Source organism: Heptranchias perlo, chromosome 37, assembly GCF_035084215.1.
Source record: "Heptranchias perlo isolate sHepPer1 chromosome 37, sHepPer1.hap1, whole genome shotgun sequence".
Classification (NCBI taxonomy): Eukaryota; Metazoa; Chordata; class Chondrichthyes; order Hexanchiformes; family Hexanchidae; genus Heptranchias; species Heptranchias perlo.
This window is the reverse complement of record NC_090361.1, coordinates 11,256,150-11,273,219: the sequence shown is the minus strand read 5'-3', so window position 1 is coordinate 11,273,219 and position 17,070 is coordinate 11,256,150. Positions and strand designations below refer to the sequence as shown.

General features: G+C 41.4%; 1 protein-coding gene across 5 annotated transcripts in view; it reads right to left on the bottom strand.

The window, feature by feature from the left end:
* brd4 (bromodomain containing 4) overlaps window positions 1-17,070 on the bottom strand; it is a 160,299-nt gene that overhangs the window by 13,700 nt on the left and 129,529 nt on the right. For all 5 annotated transcript variants that reach the window (XM_067973142.1, XM_067973143.1, XM_067973141.1 and 2 more), the window contains 2 exons: window positions 3,088-3,149; window positions 43-286 (listed from right to left, as the gene is read on the bottom strand). In XM_067973142.1, the coding sequence (XP_067829243.1) occupies window positions 43-286; window positions 3,088-3,149 (306 nt within the window). The remainder of the gene's footprint in view (window positions 1-42; window positions 287-3,087; window positions 3,150-17,070) is intronic.

Sequence of the window (17,070 nt, the reverse complement as noted above, 5' to 3'; positions counted from 1 at the left end):
TTTACTGAAGCGCTGGCCACGAAAGTGCCGATATGCACGCACCTGGAGGAGACACTACTGAATGCTGGGTGAGGTGAGGGGGCGAGGGCTGCTCAGGCGGTGGCGGCAAATGCGTCTGCAGCTCGCTCTGGTGAGGAAGCTGCATCATGGGTTGTCCAAAGTGTGGCATGGCGTCATAGGGATTGGTCAATATCTGCGGCTCCATGATCGGAAGAGAAGTAGGTACAAACTGTGGAGGTGACTGCTTCATCGGCTGGGGCTGCTGATGGTGGTGGTGATGGTGATGCTGCGGAGAGAAGGAAGAAGTTCTTCATTAGAGCGTTGAGTAATAAATGGTTGCAATCAATAAAGTTTGATATAACGTTACTAGTTTAATTTTAAATCCTGATCAGTCTAGGTTTGTTTTACCATTCAAGATGCTCAATATATTTTCCAAGTATCAGTTTATTTATTCATTCTTTTTAAGTTGTCAAATTCCAGTAATTTCTCTCCAGCCCTCCTGGTCACCTCACCCAACATCTAACTGTGACTAATCTGTTTCCAGGCCTCGTCCAATGCCATTTTGAGCCAGCTGCTGGCATATTCAAGCAGCCTGGTCAAGGCAACTCCACTCCATTCCACACACCTCTCCTTTCTCCAAAGCAGACAGCAACTGGCCTCCAACTTGCAGATGTGTACAGTGAATGGGAATCGATAACTCTTGAGGCCTGTAGGATCAAATCAGCACCTCCCAAGCCAGTACATCATACAAATGCACTATTCCAAACGGTCAGATTTATAACTTCAAACAACATGCACTGTGTGCTCAGATTTTGAAATGCTGGCCTTGGGCGGCTGTCATGTTGGAAAAGCAGTCTAAATCTCGCTTTTCAAGATAAACTGAAAGAGCAGCCACGGTGACAGTAGGGGCTCCACAGCTGACTCTTCCAGCCTCCCACGTGCTTTTTTTTTTGAGGATGGGAGAGTGGGGGAAGAAGGAATGAAGAGAATAAGCAGGGATCCTGCTTTTAATCGCCATCCTTTAGGGAAGATGGGGGAAATTAGTTAGGTCTGGAGGGAAAAAGAGTGTTGGCTCTGTAGATGAGACAGGCTAATCACCAGTGCAATGTGCAAATCACTGACTCCCACAGAACATACTCAATAATCTGTCTTACTGTGCTCGAACCCCACCCCCCCCACCTCCCAGCTCCAAAAGCAAGGATCTTGCACAACCAACGGCTAAACTTTCCAGATTTATTAAGTCCTGCAGCTGGGAAGACTGATCTCATTAGCTGCCAGTCTCCACAATTCTGGCAAATTTCCTTTGGTGCTGCAGCTGACTGCACGAGACCCTGGCGACAGGAGTCCACAGCACCAGTGCAATAATTGGAAAAACTATAATCAACAGGCAACCAAGGCTCGCCAAGTCCCAGTTTGGAAATATTAACCTTTTGTATTCACGATTTAATAAACTTTTGAAAATCTTTACAACAAACTGAGCCGATGACAGCTCTGCAGTGTAAATGGGACGGATTCCACAACACCAGCCTTCTGCATAAAGAGAACTATTGCAGTGATTCTCCAATTTGGCTTGTATTCCCTGGAGTATAGAAAATTGAGGGGTGACCTAATCGAGGCTTTTAAAATGTTAAAAGGATTCGATAAGGTAGATACGGAGGAACTAATTCCTCTGGTAGGGGAATCAAGAACAAGGGGACACAATCTTAAAATTAGAGCCACGCCATTTAGGAGGGAAATCGAAGTACTTTCATATAAAGGGCAGTGGAATTCTCTCCCCCAAAAGGCTGTGGATGCTGGGGGACAACTGGACCTTTCAAGATTGAGATCGATAGATTTTTAGGTAAGGGTATTGAGGGATATGGAGCAAAGGCGAGAAAATGGAGGTGAGGTACAGTTTAACCATAATCTATTTGAATGATGGAGCAGGGTTGAGGGGCTGAAAGGCCTCCTGTGTTCCAAATGTGAAGAGGATACGAGCATTGCGTTTCCAAAACGTTCCAATTTGCAGATTTTTGGGAATCTGTAGTAACCAGCAGAGTTAAAACACACTGGGGAGGGAGGGGTTGGGAGTTCTCAAACAGGTTTATTTAAAACCTCATCACTTTGAAAAGTTAAAGTTTACTGAATTTTACTTTTGACTTTGCCACAATTATTAACTAAAATGCATTGTGATTTTGTGCATTCCACAAACCTGTGTAATATCATCAAGCATGTGAGAATCAAAGAAAATTATTCTTTCAACTTTTTTTTTAAACTAAGGATTCAAATTTTTGAATTCCTCAAAAGGACGACATGGAAAGTTAAGACATTTTCTCTCATGCTAGATTACAATTCTCCCCCTCCCAGATGTGTGACTATATTTCCATCCCCCTTCCCCTCAACACGACTGCAGCAGACAACCTGCTCACAAGGCCTTTGATGGAGTCACTCAAGCTGGGCACTAAAAGGAGCATGGAAGCGACCCGAGGAGCCCCAGGCATCAAATTTCACTCCTGCAACATTTGCCCAGCTCAGCAGCTGCTGAGACTGTGAGCAGCCTGTGTAGGGGAGGGGGGAGGGGAGAGAATGCCATCCTGCATCTCTGTGACGCACCATATTCCAGAAGTGTGCAGCTTCCTATAAATGTAGTTATTTCCCCCCCCAAAAGTAGTATCTTGAGGATAAAGCCACGGTGATAGGGCCTTGCTATTATAGCTTAAGCAGCCGCCACCAACACAGAATGGCAAGCTGCGAGTTCATGCCCACAATTCTCCAAACCGAGAGCTCCCAATCTCAGCTTAATTCTCAGGGGAGCTATAAATGGGCCAGTTTTTACAAATTTCACTGGTTACAGAGGAGAGCTGATTGCCTGCCTTCCCTCTTGGAGAAGAGAATTGTGCTCATTGCTCAGGAGCTAAGGAATACCTTGGATTGACAGGGTGGTAGAAATGTTGAGGGGGTGGGGAAGAGACAGCAAATGGAGTGTCTCTGAAATTTGCTTATTTATTTTATGCGGATTTTCAAAGTAGCAAATGAAGAGATGCTCAAATCCCAACCCATCCCACAAGTAAACAAACAGCACGGTCTCAACCCACTGATTATTCCTACCTTCTTCGGCTCCCGTCCAGAGCGACTCTTGTGGCTGCCATGTTTGGCTTTAGGTGGCATCTCTGCAGAAGAGAGTTGAAATTGAGATGTGCTGGCTGATGGACAACCACATCTAATCCATACTGTACACAAAAAAGCTCCTGATGACATTTTTTTTAATAAACAGCTCCAACAGAGGACCTGCTCACAGCAGATTATAGCAAGAGTTATGTTTACACCCAAAAAAATGTATTGCGGCCTTTGTTGTAGAGTGGGAATTTAACATTTTTTAAAATGAGGTTTTAGTTTACGAATTTTCTCCTTTCTCTTTGAATTTTTAGCCTCTGTTTTCATCCACCTGGCCTTACATGTGCAGCTGAAAGGGTGGGGACATGTTCTGCCCTCAACTTCTATGGTTTGCCTAGTTGAAGATCGCCACTGCTCTCCTCCTCATATTTTTATATAATGCTTCAATTTTATAAGAACAGAACGTATGACTTTAAAATGGGGGGCTGAATTATGACTGCATACCCTGGAACAATCATCCCCGGTCCTCCAACAGCACTTGGTCCTACTCTCCATGGGAGATCAACTGGTCCATCATAGAAATATCTACAATAGAAGCCTCTTAATCAGGACCCCCTGATTAGCCATCAGTGTCATTATCAAGTCAGATCCTATTAAGACATGTGCTGCCTGAGTGGTAACATCCTCTCGGTGCTCAAGAATTAAGTTCATAGACTCGAAATTTATCTCACTCCTATTTTAGAAGTTTGTTCTTGTGCTTTGGGTGCTGTCCTCCGCCCCTGCCCAATAGTGTTCCTTTTTTTCCTCTATTATGAAGGGACACAGGCAACCCGTTTCCAGATTTTGCTGCAACTAGCTGAAACAATGTGGACGGCAGTGGCTGATATCTCATTTTCTCTACCAGTAAGGAGGTGGCTTATTCTCAGTCAGCACTTTACCTTTGTTCAATGCCTCCCCCCCCCCCCCGTAGTGCAGCTGTGGTTAAGTAATCATCACATGGGCAATCGGGAATGTTATCCCTTGCCCAATACTGTGGACTCATTACCCCATCTCTTGTAGGGTTTTACTTACTCTGGCAGTTTCACACCCTCTAAGCTCTCTCAAACTGGGTCTTCAACTGCAGGCGGTTATGTAATATTAACTCAACTGTGCAAACAGTATTTTATCTGCGCATGAAAAACAATGAGCATTGAGAGTCACTGTATCTACATACAAATAAGACTGCTTTTGTCCATTGTGTTTCCAGCCGCTAATCCAATGAGGAGTGAATCACAGGATCACCATTTCCCCCAATGTTATGCAAGAGGAATGGCTCGATCCTTGAGCAGATGTTCCTTTTTAATTAACATTCTCATCAACGGGGTACTTGCTATATAGTGCTGTACTGTGGGTTAATAGAATTACAAATCAAATCTATTAAGGGTTGCTTCTGTCAGAGTCAATATGGTGGTTTAAAAATGCAGGTTAAACACATTATAAACAAGAGTCAGGTCCACAGGGGTGAAAGAAACACTCAAGATGTTTACAACTCTGTGCGCACTAGCAGGTACTGGTATAATATGGGTTCAGTCGTTGTTTCTCCGCCCCCCCCCCCACACAGAGAGCACATCTATATGGGTTCACCACATAAATCAAGGTGTAGTACTTTATTGCATTATCGTGTAGAAAGGATCTAGCCAAATGGTACTTAAGACTTCCTCCTAAGTCATAACCAGCACATTTAAACACAAGTCTTGTTATACATGCTGAAAATCCATCAACAAAATGGATGACTTTTTTTTAACACTGTGGTAGTCCCATGACTGTTATAAAAAGACTTGTGGTCAAAACACAAAACTGGTTTATATCTGAGTAGCAAGTAATACGAGTGGAAGCAGCATTAAATTGTTTGAGGAAGTCCCTCATCTATCCGGCCCCCTATTGTGCCTAAGTCACAACAAAGTTTACAGTCATCTCCTCCTTCCATCCCAGGTCAGAGGCCTAACTTTCCATTATCAGCTTGCACAAAATGCCTTTGGCAATCAACTTCTATAGGCAGGAAACTATAAAATCTAAAATAGGAACCATGAGTACCAATCCTGACCCTAAACAGTTCCATTCGTATTATGTCAGTTTTGTGAAGTCATTCTTTTTTGTGAAGTTCTACTGCTTCGTTGGCTCAAACTTAGTTAAATCAAATATAGTCTTCATCCATCTTAAGAACAATTGTTGTAACTCAGTTTCCAAATAGTTGGACTTTTGGCTACTCGGGGTTAAAAACTAATGGCCAAGTGTTTTTAAAGCAGCCATCAACTGTCTGTTGGGGTTCTGTTGCCCTGTGGTAGCTACAAATAGGTGCAGGCTTACATTGGGTGATTTTCAAATTTTCCTATGTGAGGGTCCCCAGCAAATCAGACAGGCTCCCAGGGACCTTCTGTCCCAACTTCCAAAATACCATTAGCTAGCCAAAGAAAATCACTGCTATGAATGCAGAAAACATTTTTCTCTCCAGAAATAATGCACTAGTAAGCAAATACAGAAAAATAAAGAAATCTGATGACATTGTGGATCCCCACGAGACTTGGAAACCCAGTATGAACACTAACATGTTAGATTATTGTTGAGATACATGTTAAGTGGTTGCTATGGGCAAATAGTCAGTTACTCTCTAAATATCAGCAACTATAAACGAGGTGAAGAGATTGCTTCCACGCAGCTCCTAGCTATAGGGTCCTACTTCAAAAGACTTCAAGCCCAACTAATGCCTCTTGAAGAAACCAAACTTGAAAAGAAAGTTCACAGAAGCCAAGGAGAGAAAGAGAGCGCTTCCCAGTTGGTAAACACCATCACAAGGACAAACGTTGGAATAGACTTGTTGCGAACTGGACAACAACTTGCATTTATATAGCACCTTTAACTTAGTTAAACTTCCCAAGGTGCTTCACAGGAGCTTAATCAGACAAAAAGTGACACCGAGCCAAAGGAGGAAATATTAGGACAGGCTTGGTCAAAGAGAGAGGTTTTAAGGTCTTAAAAGGAGGCAAGAGTGGTAGAGCTTTAGGAAGACAATTCCAGAGCTTAGGTACTAGACAGCTGAAGGTATGGCTGCCAATGATGGGATGAAGGAAGTGGGGGATGGACACGAGGCGAGAGTTGGAGGAATGCAGAGTTTTTAACCAAGTGGTTCTTGGAGGCTGGCTTTTAAAGTAGAATCACGTTAAAACAGTCCATTGAAGAGGAGGCTTTTCACATTAACAACTTGTTTCCACAACATGAACCCTACTGTCAATTTCCACAAAAGCCTCGATGAGAAACACCCTTTTGATAGAAGTCAAATTCTTGATCAAACTAGTCTTATTTGTCGAAACTATCAAAAGTTTCTCAAGTGTTGCGTAAATATTCCAGCCTCTGCTGTAGGTTGACAGCACCAAATTCCCAATTCTGTATCAATAGCTTCTTTAACCCTTTCACCACCAGCCACATTTTCCCAAGTTGAGAAACCAAAGGGCCAAGACTCTCAGTGAAAGACACCAGAAAGGTTGATGGCAAAAGATGAGGTAAATCAGGAAGTAGTGATTAGGTGACAAAGAGCTGACACCCAATGAGGGGGGAGAAAGGAAGGAAAGGGAAGATAAGGATCAAGAGATAAGAACGATGCAGAAGCACATAGGGAGAAAGAGCAAGAAAAACAGATGGCTGGCAACCATTCTATGGCACAGGGGCATCCCTTGTTGGTCTTGATGTCTGGGAGAACAATGTCACTGAACTCCAGCAGTTCTGAAGTCTCAAGATGAGGAAGGCCATTTGGTCCAACATACTTCATCCATCTGCAAGGACCATAAGGACACTACAGCATCTAATTGGTTCTTAATTAAGTCCAAGGTTTTCACCTCTATTACTCTGTCCAGAAGTCCATTCTTTCTGTTGTTGACTGTGTACAGGAACATCCGATATATCTATTTTCAATTTGCCTTTTACAAGTTTGAATCTGTGTTGCCTGCTTTTGAATGGTGCTTTCACTGATTTACCAGTAATCCCCCCTCCCCATTTAGTAAAATGTTTTACTGAACTCTCAAATGGCAAGATCTGAAAGGGGAAAAGAGTTCACAAATATGAACATATTCATGAATTACACTCAAGTTGAAGAAATTAAAATAATGCACAGTAGGGGCTAAAACTATTTGCACACTGTTCAAACCTAAAGCTGGATATTCTCTTATTGCCAGTGGAAAAAAATTAAGCAACATTGAAGTTTCATTTTTTAAATCAGGTAACAATATTTCACTGTAAATTGCTGATAGGTGTGAAAGCCATTAACAAATGTCACACATTGGAGGCCGTCCATTTAAGTTGCATTAGCAAGAATAAATGTGATGAGTACTTATTTACGAGATCCACTGTTTTCTCTCAGCTACGTTTTATTTTCATGGATCATTTTCCTAGCAAGCAGCTGCTCAGATTTTGCTTCTTCAGTGCAGCACCAATGCAGTACAAAATTTAGCTCCCTCCCCATCCCCCCATCTTTTAGGACTAACAGCACTGCAATGAAGCTTCATCAAGCACCTATCAAATCTGTAATGTACAGTAGCTGTAAATCTTTATTCTGGTTATACCTGCAATAACCATGTTACAACGACTAATCGTTTTCTGTGAATGCTTTCATGAATCAGTGGCAATGAAATGTGCTACATAGCTTCAATAGCTTTGTTGGTATGTGCAATGCCCGCTGTGATTCTGAGCCAAACCGACTAAGAGGGTCTCATGCATTCTCCCAGCTGAGACAACGATCGGAAGCCTATAATTTGCCTCAACGCTCCTGAGGTAGGGAGGGAAAAAAGGAGCCAGGGTTTTCACTTTTGTTCATTCTCCAGTAAGTCGTGCTGAAAAGTGCACGTGTGTGGATGTCCGGGCGAGGCTGCCTTAATTCACAGTTGGGCTCAAACATGAAGAATGGCCATTTGGACGAATGGCTGCCGCATTCATGGAACAATATATCGCAAGAGGCGGTGTCTTCAGGAGACGAGAGAAAAAAATCCGAACTTAGAAATGTACTTCGCATTAATTTTATTATCCCCAATAATAGTTTCAGATCCCACTTGCACTGCTTCTCAAGTAGCTTTTATATTAGTTTAATGGCAGCTAGCGTCCTTGCTACCTGTTGCACAGGTCTCAGGCAACACTTCTGTGTATTTTTTTTACTAGGCCTTCTCCACCATCAGCTGTAGAAAATCCATCACGTTTACTTTGATGTCATCCTCTGGCTGCACAAGGTCCATGCGTTTGACAGTAATAATGTGGCACATAGCCCAATATAAAAGCAGCTTCAGTGGCTTAACACCATCAGAACCATTCTGCATCGCAAAGGTGTCAAAGGTGAACCACTGAAATTCAGCCGGTTGTACTTTCAATGTGTCTTTTAAGCTGTTAAATAGAGACCGAGTAGCAAGCCGGCCAAGGCACAGCCCTATTTACATTCTACTCGTGGAAGAGTCACTGGAGTATAAATTGCATTTCACAATTCCCCAGCCAGTCTCCTTTATACACATTTGACAGGGCTCCATTACAATGCAATTACTCTCAGACTACAAGAACTCAAGAGAATTTATTCTGCGTAGTTTAAGAGGCAGAATTAATTAGACCAGGCTACTTCAAAACAGATTGTTTCAGGTTCACAATTTATCTTGGTCAATTTGTGTCCGATAGGCTTTACGTGGGGTTGTAGATTCCACATCGTTAATTCACTGTGGCTTAGTCATTCTGAAAAGCAGAAGAACTTTTTTACCCACATTCCAAAAGTTTTTGTGAATTGATCAACTGTTACCCTTTTACCTACTCTTGCTTTTATTTTTATATAGACTGTTCTTAAACTTAAACTAGGGTTTTAAATTTAAACAAAGCCAATTACGTAGGTACAAGGGGGTGAGTTGACTAAGGTAGATTGGGACATTAGTTTAAAGATATGATGGTAGATAAGCAATGGCGGACATTTAAAGGAATAATTCATAATTCTCAACGAATACATATTCCCTTGAGGAATAAAAAAATCCACAGGAAAAATGATCCAACCGTGGCCAACTAGAGAAGTTAAGGATAGTATTAGATTTAAGAGAGGCTTACAATGTTGCCAAAAAGACTAGTAAGCCTGAGAACTGGGAGGGTTTCAGAAATCAGCAATGGATGACCAAAAAATTGATAAAGAAAAAACTGAACAGTAAACTAGCAAAGAATATAAAAGCAGATTGTAAGAGCTTCTACAAGTGTGTAAAAAGGAAGAGATTAGTGAAAGTAAACATGGGTCCCTTTGGGGCGGAGACAGGAGAAATTGTAATGGGGAATAAGGAAATGGCAGAGACATTAAACAAATATTTTGTATCTGCCTTCACAGTAGAAGACACAAAAAACATAACAGAAATACTGGGAAACCAAGGGTCTAATGAGTGTGAGGAACTTAAAGTAATTAAGATTAGTGAAGAAAAAGTACTGGAGAAATTAATGGGACTAAAAGTTGACAAATCCCCTGGAACTGATGGCCTACATCCTAGGGTTCTAAAAGAGGTGGCAGCAGAGAAAGCGGATGCATTGGTTTTGATCTTTCAGAATTCCCTGGATTCTAGAACGGTCCCCATAGATTGGAAGGTAGCAAATGTAACCCCGCTATTCAAGATAGAAGGGAGAGAAAACAGGGAACTATAGGCCAGTCATCCTGACATCAGTAGTAGGGAAAACGCTAGAATCTATTATAAAGGACGTAGTAACAGGGCACTTAGAAAATCATAATATGATTAGGTAGAGTCAACACGGTTTTATGAAAGGAAATAGTATGAGACAAATCTATTCGAATTTTTTGGGGTGTAACTAGCAGGGTAGACAAGGGGGAAAACCAGTGGATGTAGTATATTTGGATTTCCAAAAGGCATTCGATAAAGGTGCCACACAAGTGGTTGTTACACAAGATTAGGGCTCATGGGATTGGGCTAATATATTAGTATGGATTGAGGATTGGTTTACGGACAGAAAACAGAGAATAGGAATAAAGAGGTCATTTTCAGGTTGTAACTAGTGGAGTGCCGCAAGGATCAGTGCTTAGGCCTCAGATATTTACAATCTATATTCATAACTTAGATGAAGCAACCGAGTCTAATGTATCCAAGTTTGCTGACGATACAAAGCCAGGTAGGAAAGCAAGCTGTGGGGAGGACACAGAGTTTGCAGAGGGATATAGACAGGTTAAGTGAGTGGACAAGAAGGTGGCAGATGGAGTATAATGTGGGGAAATGTGAGGTCATTTACTTTGGTAGGAAGAATAGGAAGAGAATATTTTTTAAATGGTGAGAAACTGTTAAATTTTGGTGTTCAGAGATTTTGGTGTCCTCGTACAAGAAACACAAAGTTGGCATGCAGGTACAGCAAGCAATTAGGAAGGCTAATAGCATGTTAGCTTTTATTGCAAGAGGGTTGAAATATAAGAGTAAGGAAGTCTGGCTGCAATTATATAGGGCTTTGGTGAGACCACACCTGGAATACTGTGCACAGTTTTGGTCTCCTTACCTAAGGAAGGATACACTTGCCTTAGAGGGGGTGCAACAAAGATTCACTAGATTGATTCCAGGCATGAGGGAGTTGTCCTGTGAGGAGAGATTGAGTAGAATGGACCTATATTCTCTGGAGTTTAGAAGAATGAGAGGTGATCTCAATGAAACATATAAAATTCTTAGAGGGCTTGACAGGGTAGATGCTGAGAGGCTGTTTCCCCAGCTAGAGTCTAGAACTAGGGGTCATAGTCTCAAGATAAGGGTTCGGCCACTGAGGACTGAGAAGAAGAAAAATTTCTTCACTCAGAGGGTTGTGCATCTTCAAAAATCTCTACCCCAGAGGGCTGTGGCTGCTCATGAGTATATTCAAGACTGAGATCGATAGGTATTTGAACACTAAGGGAATCTGGGGATAGGGTGGGAAAGTGGCCTTATGGTCTACTCCTGCTCCTACTTCTTATGTTCTAACTTGGTAATTTGCAAGCCATTTATTAGTGATAGTTGTAGGGAAGCTCCTAAACATGTTCCCTTGCAGTTGGTCAGGTTAGAACAAGTGTAAAATGAGAATCGGATACGCAGCCCATTGTTTCAGACAACGATCATGTTTCTCTCCCCTTCTATCTTAAAACTAAATTCCTATTTCCTAGTACCTTGAGAGCTGATTGCCAATTTACAACTTCTTTAATCCACAAGCTCTTTGAGCAGGACCTTATCAAATATTTTTCCAAAGGTAAGCTACATGCTACTAGATAAGCCCGAGCTCATTTGCACTTTTGAGTCCGACCAATTTTAATTTTTTTTTAAAAAGACATCCATCTTTTGTATGTGTGTGTGCTTGGACATAAGTTTATACTTAATGGATGCTCTTGAATGGTTTCCTTTTGAATAGACTTCATTATAAAACTGGAATAGATAGACAGCAAAGTCAATTATGTTAATTATATTAATAAATCAATAATGAACTAAGCATATGAATATTTCTAAATAGTCTATAAGGAATGTTAATTAGGCAGCTAGAGAATATAAATATGCTCCAGTCTGGTGCAGAGTGATAGAGATAGAGGAATCATAGAATAACAGAAAGGTTACAGCACAGGAGGCCGCCATTTGGCCCATCGAGTCCGTGCTGGCTCTATGCAAGAGAATGTAGGAGCCTATGCATTAATTCCTATCCTAGTGCACGGCAAACTGGTCTGAAAGTATTGGTCTCTGCACTATTTGCAAAGAACCCAGATCCTTCTCTGGGACCATTTCATCCTAGTTTTAATTTCATGACTTGCCAAATATTCTGGAAATGGATCTCCCAGCTACAATTTACAATTGTAAACTTTTGTACAGCAAACAGTAGAACACTTCAAACAGTAAACAGCTTACAAGAATAACATGCAACAGTAATCGCCATTACCGCAAATGTACACAAATCAAAATCATATCTGAATGTGTAAACTCGTCAAAAATTATATATATTTTTTAAAAAAGGACAAGTCACTCTTGATCCCCAAGTCCTGTGTGATGAGGTTAGCAAATCCTTATTGTGAGGAGATAGGAATATTAGGCAGCAACCAATCTGGCTGAAGAGGTATGCATCACACAGGCATACTTTCCTGTGGCCACAAAAAATCTGATGGGATTGCTGGCAAGTTGATTTATAGAACCTTCTTGTATTATTTCCCCCTTTTAATTTTCTTCTCTCCTCTCCCGAAGGCACTGGCCCACAGATCCAGAGATTCTGGCAGCCCTGATACCCAGTCCACAGTATCCGTTTTTGGCTCAGGTCGGCTATTCGCCTGTGGAGAACATCACAGCAAGCCCAATCCCATCTTCACTAGACATCCAGCACACGGTATCATATGACATTCTCTTCAAATCAGAGCTAGGCCATTTAGAAGTGAAAGCAGGAACTTGGTGCTGCAAATTGGCATTAGCAACTTGGTGATTGATGTGGGGAGGGGAAGAAGAAATCAGCTGGCCTGACCATTATACAGTGACCCCTGGGCAGGGCTCATTAGTATTTAATCGCCACTATCCTGGCCCTGTCACTAGCTGTCTTCTATATGTATGGGAGAGGTACTCCCTGCCTTCAGACATCTTTCAGAGTCAGGTAACCCGCCTACAATGTTGACTCACATTAAAATAAAAATGGCCATTTCAGCAAGGTAGAGTGACATTCTCCCAGTGAGGGAACCAAAGCCTTTAGTAACATAGGGGAGAATACAAGGGGGCAAGGGAGCAAAAAAAAATGTCTCTCACATCCCTTCTGAAGAAAACTCAAATATTCTGTTATTACCTCTAAGCACGAAGCCAAGTCTCAGCATCACCAAATAATAGCAACTTTCAATTACTATGGAACATTTACTGGTCTGAGGACAGTTTTTTTTTAGGCAATTGCACCAAGTACACCCATTGCACGGTACTGGCAACATTGTGCTAAAAATTGACAGTTTCAATTAACCTAGGGCTCGTTTGATAGATGTGTTTATATTACCTTGACCTAAAGAAAAAGCTTTTGTACAGTTGCCATCTCCACTGTTTTTTTTTAAAACTTATTTTTAAAAAAAAGAAAACCGAAGGAAAACATCAGCTGCCTTCTTAAGAGGGCTGGCTTGGCTCCTTTGATCGCATTAATACCTCAGACAGAGGTTTAGCACTGAAGCCACACTTCAGAAGTTCAGCATATAATTTAGGTTGACATTTTCGTACAGTGCCAAGGGAGTGCTGCAGTGTCAACTGTGCCATCCTTCAGATGAGCCATTAAATCACAGCCCTGCCTGTCTGATTCGTACAGACATTAAAAGATCCCATGGTTCTTTTCAAAGAACAGCAGAGAATTCTCAATGTCCTGGCCAACATTCTTCCCTCAACCAACACGACCAGAAAGATTAACTGGTCACTCATCTCGCTGCTGTTTGTGGCACCCTGGTGTATGTAAATCTCTGCCATGTTTGCTTGCACATCACAAAGTAATTCACTGTGAAACACTTTCAACCATTTCTGAGAGATGATAATAAGGTGCTATTTAAATGCAAGTGATTCCTTTTCTTAGGAGAGCACACCCTCAACCCAACTCATCTGATCAGGCCCTGTTCTCTTGGGGACTGTAAAAGTCCTAATAATGAACCAGCATTGCGCTTTGGAAAGTAGGCTGAACTTCTAGGGCTAGGGGTGAGTGTGCTGCTGCTGCAGTTCCTTCAGCTCAGCAGAATCAAAAATTGTGGCACTGGCTGAGGAGCAAATGGGGGCCAAGTAGTTCTCTCTATCTCAAAGTAGAGAGCAGCTCTTTAAGATGGTTTGAGAGAGTCACAAAAGTAGCAATTCTCCCCAAAACCTGTCCACAGCATGCTGCTCCATCACCAATATTTTGATTATATTGACCAAATAGGCATGCCAAAAATAATGGTTTAACATTAAAGATGCATGAAATTCCTTTTCACATTTCCAAGCACTTCTATTACGGACAAGTTTTACTCATGCATGAAGACATACAGACATTCCAAAAGTTAGGAATTTCAAAAAACTTGTAGTCAAATTCCAAAATCCCAAGATTTTTTATGTGCATCTTTTGGGTTGAATTTTCACAAGTTTCCAATGAGTTAATGGACCGTTTACCATCAGCATTTCCCAGCAGCAGCAACTACCCTCTCCCCCCAACTTCATAATTTCTTTATGATACAAGTTTTTGTAGAGCTACACTCAGTGCGTATTAGGGTGGGCCAGTTGCTTGAAACCTGACTCAAACTGCCAAGTCGGGATAGCAACAGCAAATCTATACAAGGGGGTGCAGGCTGAAACTACTAAAAGACAGATTAAGACCATCAGGAAGTTCTTCACAGTTGGAGTGATCACATGGACTGGACTGCTTGATAGGGTAATTGAGATGAAGATATTGGAACCATAGCAAACAGCTGGGCACTGAGGTGGGGATTTGGAAAAAGGTCTTTCTGGATGAATGACCTATGATCATCTTCCTCATCTATGTCTTATCTGGTGATCTCTATTCTCAGATACTGTTGGACCTGCTGTTTTCAACACATCTTTAGAATGAAACACAATGGGGATAGAATACTTGTGCAAATGTGATGGGAGTTTTGCATCTCATTACTTTTCATAATACAGACCCTGTTTCAAATTACCTGCATTTTGGATGTAAAGTCAACTTACCTGTCTAGTTGATCACCTACCCCATGAGGTACATCACATTGCTTAGAGGTTTGTAATACATTTCTGATTCAGGGACCTAAATGGACCTGGACAGTCTACAACTCAACCCAGCAAGCAAACACATTCTTGTTTGTAAACTTGTTTTATTTGAGAACTGATGAAAAGTAGAAAACTATACAAAGTAAAAAAAAAGATACATATATAAGTTAACCCCAAATATAGAAAGTCAACATGCATTGGATACATATTAAACTAGAAAAGTAGGAAGAGTAAAAAATATATTTTTATATATACTGCAAAAGCTGCATTTCTGGTAACACAACAAATATCCAGTTACTAGTCTGTTTTGAGGGTCAGTGATGACAGTGGAAATGGCAAATGTATAATGACAAGCTATCAGCCAAAAGTTTTGCTGACTTCATTTAACTACAACCCCCCTCTCATATATAACCAAGCCATGATGTTAAACAGTATTTGAAAGAACTTTTGGACATCTGAATGGCTATGACAGGAGGTTGCAGTTAGGAAACCTCCTAAAATGTATACTCAAAATATTTGTTCTTGTGCTCAATGAAATCAAGTTTTATTACAAACCAAGCCAACTCTCCATAACACTTCAAACACCTCAATAGCATTTAAATGATCAAAACACTTCTTAAAAAAAACTTAGTCTTGGAAAAATTGGTTATAAAGTCACTGCCTCAAAACCAATCTGCAGGCAGATCTTGGATGCACTTGGGGAATAGTCAGATACCTCGAGAGATCATCTGAAAGAATCCCAAATCCCATGCGAAATGTCAGACCACTTTTACAGCACATGACTGCTGCACTGGATACTCAAAGATGACCAAAGTGACTTGGAAAGGATTTGCCAAGAACATTAATCTCACAAGAAACGAGCTGCAGCCATGCTTTGTCTTCCAAAACCCAACATTACTGTGTTTTCTGCTCGTTTGTAAACAGTTGACACCAGTCGCACTACAGGATCATGACAAATGAAGCATTTGGATGTTTAGGACAAATCCTAAAGAAGAAACGCTAGCATCTTGAAGAAAAATTAGATTGATGGTGGTATATCATCACACCACACATGGACTGTGACGTGGACTCATCTTCCCAGTTTCCCTGAGAAGTAAGTTGGACCACGCCAGAGTGAGATGTGACCAGGTCTTGCCACGCTGCAGAGCAGGAGAAACTAGGCCTGACTACAGAGGATGGCTACAATGCCGGGGAGAGTTCAGCTCACCAAATGATAACGCCGCTCCAACTGCAACAGTTCAGCACTTCTGAGGACTCAAAGCTAAAAGAGGTCAGCAATTGGAAAAAACAATGGTCTAATCTTTAATGCCTACTGGCAGCATCAACATCCATAGGTCAGGGTATAGTATAGACCAGGTACAGAGTATAACTGAATCTATTTTGCTCCAGCCTCAAAACAGCATCCCTTTCATTGCACTGGTGTGATTTCCCCCCCTATTTCTCTCATCAGGCATTCTTGTGGCCTCTTAAGACTTAAAACATTAGCAGTTTGGTGCTATGGATTTGTTCCTATTAAGAACTGGGTTGAAATTTCTGAAACTCACTTCATGTAGGATTCTTACAGCCAGCAGAGAGGCTACTTCCATCTATCAGTTTAGGCAGTTTTGAACTCAGGTCCCAGAGGTGAAAGGACAGTTTCCGAACATACTGTGCACCACCCATTTCGACTGCTTCAATATTTGTCCATAAACGTTGGCATGACTAACAAAACAGCTTTGGCAGTCGAACATCCATTACCAATACTAGTAGTGCAACAGTCAGAACTTATAAGACAGCAACGCTTCCTGATCAAACGTGCGTTCAACCTCTTTCACATTAACAGAGAACAACTGCACCACCTTTGTTCGGAGGATGTCAAGTAATCTATTGAAATTTCTAATGTTTGTTTTCTTTTCTTCTCAAGGCTTCAACACATTATCAAGAAATGACCATTGTATTGCCTGCTAAAATGGTCATCTAACAGCAATTTCATAAAACTGCCTGGGCCTGTGAAAAAGCAGCCGTGCAGCAACCCTAATGAAGAACTTGGCGTTGTGTCTGTCTTGGTGTTGTCTGGAATGGGGGCGCACAATATGGACATAATGTAATGTCAAAAAATACCGCTTCCCAGTTTAATGATTTCTCATTTTAATGAACACATCTAACAAAAGTACAATGTAAACAAACACCTAATTTAAGCTGCAGGTAGAGCTGGCCACAGACTAAGCAACTCAGATAAAAATCTGAGACTTCTGAAATAAACAGGATAAGGTGTTCTAAGCTCCAGTTG